Below are 4962 nucleotides of genomic sequence, written 5' to 3'. Positions count from 1 at the left end.
CGACGATGGCCGGTGGTGATGTGAAGGAAGTTACCAGCTCGCCGCGTACGGTCGTGGTGGAGCGCGGTTTTGGTGGCGTCGAGATCCCGAAGCTGACGAAGACGAACTACCGCGAGTGGGCACTTGAAGTGCAGTGCAACCTGGAGGGCATGGAGCTTTGGGATGCCGTGGAGGGCGGCAGTGCTGAGCGCGGCAAGGATCGACGGGCACTAGCTGTCATTCTACGCGGTGTGCCACCGGAGATGAAGTCTGGGCTCGTCGCGAAGAAGACGGTCAAGGAGGCTTGGGAGACGATCAAGTCGCTACGCGTGGGAGACACGCGTGTGCAAGAAGCCAAGGCGCAGCACCTCCTCAAACAGTTCGAGAATGCGGCATTCAAGGACGGTGAGGCGATCGACGACTTCGCCGTGAGGATCGGCTCCATCGCCGCGGAGCTGCGCGAGTTGGGGGAGGACATGGAGGACGAGCACGTCGTCAAGAAGATGCTGCGGGTTGTGCCATCGAGGTTTAACCAAATTGCATGCTCCATCGAGATGTTCACCGACTTCAAGAAGATGTTGCTGGAGGAACTCGTCGGCAGGCTGCGCGTGGCGGAGGAGCGTTGCGGCGGCGTCGAGCTTGGAGGCGAGCGCACCGGGCAGCTGCTTCTCACGGAGGAGCAGTGGGAGGCACGTCGTCGTCAGCGACGCAACAAGGACCACGCACGTGCGGGCGATGCGCAGAACGGCCGTGGTGGTGGCCGCGGCGTCGACAACGATGATGACGGGAGCAACAACACCTACTCTGAGTACGGCGAGGGCAAGTCAAAGAACAAGAAAGGCAAGTGCTACAACTGCGGCGAGCGAGGACATTTCTCCCATGAATGTCCAAAGAAGAAGCAGGAAGAGGCGCTGCTTGCGAAGGCCGATAACGAAGCAACCCTTCTGTGATGAAGCGTTGAGTGCGCAAGTCAAGATTAGGGGAGGCAATGTTAGGAATAATCATGACTTGGTTATTTGAGTTATTGCATATAGGCCATGTACATGTGTGTCATGTACGTAGTCTGTGTCATCCAAAACGAGATGTGTTCTCATGGAGGATTCAAGAGTCAGTTGCATGTAGATTAGGCTAGTTAGCAAGTTAGAGTGTGCGTGTGTTGCACAACAGGTTGTTAGCTAGTCTCTAGGACTTGCATGTGTTGAGTATACGGTAGAGTAGTATTAGCCACTACATGTTAGCCAGGCACGTTTGGAGGCGTGGCTTGGTCAGAGGACCGTTTCATGCGGCGTACGTGCAGCATATGAGTGTGTGGCTCGGAAGCTGTGGAACGTGCGAGCACGCATGAGACCCGGGCAGTAGTGGCTCCCGTGTGCATGTGGGCAAGGCTATTTAGCCGTGTATCCTGTTTAGTTCAGGTGCGTCGAGTTGTGTATCTTCCAGTTAATAAAGCCAACATACAGGCCGTCCGGCGGCCGGGGCGTTCGTCGCCAGCAAAACTCGCGTCCACTGTTCATCTTCCACCTCCGTCTCCTCTCGTGTATGAGCGTGTGAGTGCAGTTCGTGCTGCCCAGGGCCAACAAACTCGCGGCTTGATCTACAGCCTGCGTTTTCTTGGCTTATCCCAGTGATCATCAAGGCTATCGGTGCTTCGATCTTGCCTCGCGTCGAGTGATCACCTCTCGCCGTGTCACTTTTGATGAGCAGACCTTTCCCTTTCGGTCTGTCTTGCCTGAACCATCCCCATCTCGGGTACTGTTCACCATCTGGCAACAGACACAGTTCTCTTTCAGCCCCCACCACTGGCTGCTCCGGCCGTTCCAGCCGCTCCGGCTCAACCCAGCGCCACGGCACAGAGTGTCTACGCCTGCCTCACCGGTCTCATCTCAGCTCCCCATCCAGCCTCCACCTGGTAACCCCACTGCTGCTCCATCCAGCCAGGCGTCTGGCTCACCCGGCCATGGCGTGTCATCTGCACCTCCAGAGCCACACCCACAAGCACTTACACACCCTATGGTAACCCACGCTCGGGCTGGCATTGTCAAACCCAATCCCAGGTATTCACTGACCACAGCTCAGGCAACCCCTTCGCCAGCCGACGCTACAATTTCCCCCCTACCCTCCTCGGTGCGCACTGCACTTCGTGATCCAAACTGGCATAGCACCATGGAAGAGGAGTTCCGTGCTCTCCAGGCCAATCTCACTTGGCGCCTGGTTGATCGGCCTGCCGGCGCTCATGTGATCTAAGGAAAATGGGTTTTCAAGCACAAGCTGCATCCGGATGGCTCCCTGGACCGCTACAAAGCCCGTTGGGTGGTGCGCGGTTTCACGCAGCGTGCCGGAGTCGATTTCGGCAAGACGTTCACGCCCGTCGTCAAGCCAGCGATGATCCGTACAGTGCTCACCATCGCCGCCTCAAAGAAATGGGCTACGTGCCAGCTGGATGTCTCCAACGCCTTCCTCCATGGACATGTCCAAGAGCGCGTTCTGTGTCAACAGCCCACTGGGTTTGTCGATGCAGAGCACCCAAACGCCATCTGCCTCCTCGACAAGTCGCTGTACGGGCTACGTCAAGCACCGGCTTCACTCCTACCTGCTCCAACTCGTCCAAGTTCGTGCTTCGACGTGGACGTGATGTCGTCTACCTCCTTCTGTACGTCGATGATATGGTGCTCACCAGCTCCAACACAGCGCTGCTTCAGCAGGTCGTCGACCGCCTGCGCACTGAGTTTGCCGTGAAGGACCTTGGCGAGCTCCAGTTCTTCCTCAGCATCGACGTCCAGCGCAGCCGCGACGGCTTCTACTTGTCCCAACAGCGGTACGCTGAGGACATTCTCGAATGCGCCGGCATGGCGAATTGCAGGCCGGCACCAACTCCAATCGACGCCAAAGGGAAGCTTCCCGCCGACGATGGTGACCCAGTCGACGACGCCAAAGCTTACCGCAGTCTGGCCGGGGTGCTCCAATACCTCACCATCACGCGCCCTGACCTCGCCTTCGCGGTACAACAAGCCTGCCTCCACATGCATGCTCCCCGTGGCCCTCACATGGCGTTACTCAAGAGGATCTTGCCCTATGTTCGCGGCACATCCACCATGGGGCTCTGTCTGCGTGCATCGCCGGAACTCACGGTGACCGCGTACTCTGATGCGGACTAGGCCGGCTGCCCCGACACACGGCGATCGACATCAGTCTTCTGCGTGTTTCTTGGTGATGTGCTGGTCTTGTGGTCATCCAAGAGACAACCTACGGTCTCGAGATCGAGCGCGGAGGCGGAGTAAAGGGCTGTGGCCAACGCAGCTGCCGAATGCATATGGCTGCGCCAACTCCTCGGCGAGCTGCACTGCGGCGTCAACAAGGCCATTGTGGCATACTGCGACAATGTCTCTGCGGTCTACATGTCCGCCAATCCAGTGCATCACATGAGAACGGAGCATATTGAGTTAGACATTCACTTTGTCCACGAACGCGTTCAAGTGGGTGACCTCCGTGTTCTTCATGTGCCTACCTCGATGTTTGAAGCCTTCAGATCCAGTCTGCGGGGGTCAAATTGGATCCGTGTTCTTCATTGTGCCAACCAATTAGAAGGATCACCACATTAACTGGAATGATAGTCAATCAAATTTATCTGAACCAAAAATATTTTTTTTGTAGTTTTCATAAATGGCTCAGAACAACAGACACCAAGTTTCATGCTGGTTTGGAAGACTACATATTCTAGGAGAAATAATATCCAATCAGGTTCTGCCTCACAAAACCATATCTTATTTGATTTAGGCATCAAGGTTTAGACTTGGTTAGTTGTTACTTATTTTTGCGAGGAAGTTGTTACTTACCTCCACTTCTTGAAGCATGGAACCAACATGCACTAGTACAAAAAAAGATTTTTACAAGCGGTCAAAAATGGTCTTCAGAGCCGGTTTAGAAAACCACTACTATCCCATTGATTGTAAAGATAGGGCGTTTGTAGCGTTGGCCCCTGGAAATGGTATTTTCAGGGGCGGTTGCAATAGGAGAACCGCCCCTAAAAATCTATTTTTAGGGGCGGTTTCAATAAAAGAACCACCCCTGTAAAGTGATAGTTGCATCCTTGAAACTGTTTTTTCAAGGATGGTGAATGGAACCATGACGCCTAAGAGGGGGGGGGGGTGAATTAGGCAACTTAAAATTCTAACTCTAAACTATGGCCTCTTTTTCTAACCTTAGCAAAACCTATGCAAAAGATAAACTATCTAAATGTGCAACTACGGTTTTGTTAGTGTGTTGCTATCTCTACCACAAAAGGAGTAATACAATCAATGTAAATGCGGAAGCTCAAGAGCAAGGTAGAGATATGCAAACTCCCGTCGATGACTCCGGTATTTTTACCGAGGTATCGAGAAGCACGCAAGCTTCTCCCTAGTCCTCATTGGAGCCCCTCACAAGGAATCCCTCGCAAGGGCCAAGCTCCCGGTCGGGTAACTCCATGGATAGCCTCGGCCCTTCCCCATGCGCAAGTGGGTCTCCGACGTGCCTTCCGGCAAGCCTCTCCCAGAAGCTCCCCGCCATCTTCACTATCAAGCTTCTGGCCAAAACGCCACGGGCCTTGTTCCCTCCGGTACACGGTGGTGGCCACACCACAACCGCGGTTGGTGTGATCACATAAGACTACAAGCCCATTCGATGTACAACAATGGTGCGCGCAAGCACCGAGTGGTAAGAGGTATGCAAACCTCACTAAACATTAGGCCTAAACCTAGAGCAAGCGCATAAGCGGTGGTCTAATCAACCTAAGCACTTCGCAAAGCACCTACGCTAATCACCTAATAAAACACTAAGCACTATGCAAGTGGAGATCACTAAAATGGTGTATCAACATCCTAGATATGTTTCCTCAACTCCACACTACTCATTTGGCCGGTTGGGGGTTGTATTTATAAGCCCCACTGATAAAGTAGCCGTTGGGGACGAAGTCCCGCTTTTCTGCTACTGACCGGACGCTGGAGT

At 54.1% G+C, this 4962-nt stretch overlaps 1 protein-coding gene across 1 annotated transcript; it reads left to right on the top strand.

The window, feature by feature from the left end:
• Positions 1-2642: 2642 nt before the first annotated feature.
• Positions 2643-3134, top strand: LOC136488525 (uncharacterized mitochondrial protein AtMg00810-like). The gene has a single exon (XM_066485432.1). The coding sequence runs from the start codon at positions 2643-2645 to the stop codon at positions 3132-3134; it is 492 nt and encodes a 163-aa protein (XP_066341529.1).
• The last annotated feature ends 1828 nt before the right edge of the window (positions 3135-4962 follow it).

Source organism: Miscanthus floridulus, chromosome 10 (assembly GCF_019320115.1).
Source record: "Miscanthus floridulus cultivar M001 chromosome 10, ASM1932011v1, whole genome shotgun sequence".
In the NCBI taxonomy this organism is placed as follows: domain Eukaryota; kingdom Viridiplantae; phylum Streptophyta; class Magnoliopsida; order Poales; family Poaceae; genus Miscanthus; species Miscanthus floridulus.
Note: the sequence above shows the minus strand (reverse complement) of the source record. Positions and strands in the feature narration are given on the sequence as shown.

Coding starts and splice junctions, on each gene's coding strand:
- LOC136488525 (XM_066485432.1), top strand. CDS start 2,643: ATGGTGCTCACCAGCTCCAACACAGCGCTGCTTCAGCAGGTCGTCGAC.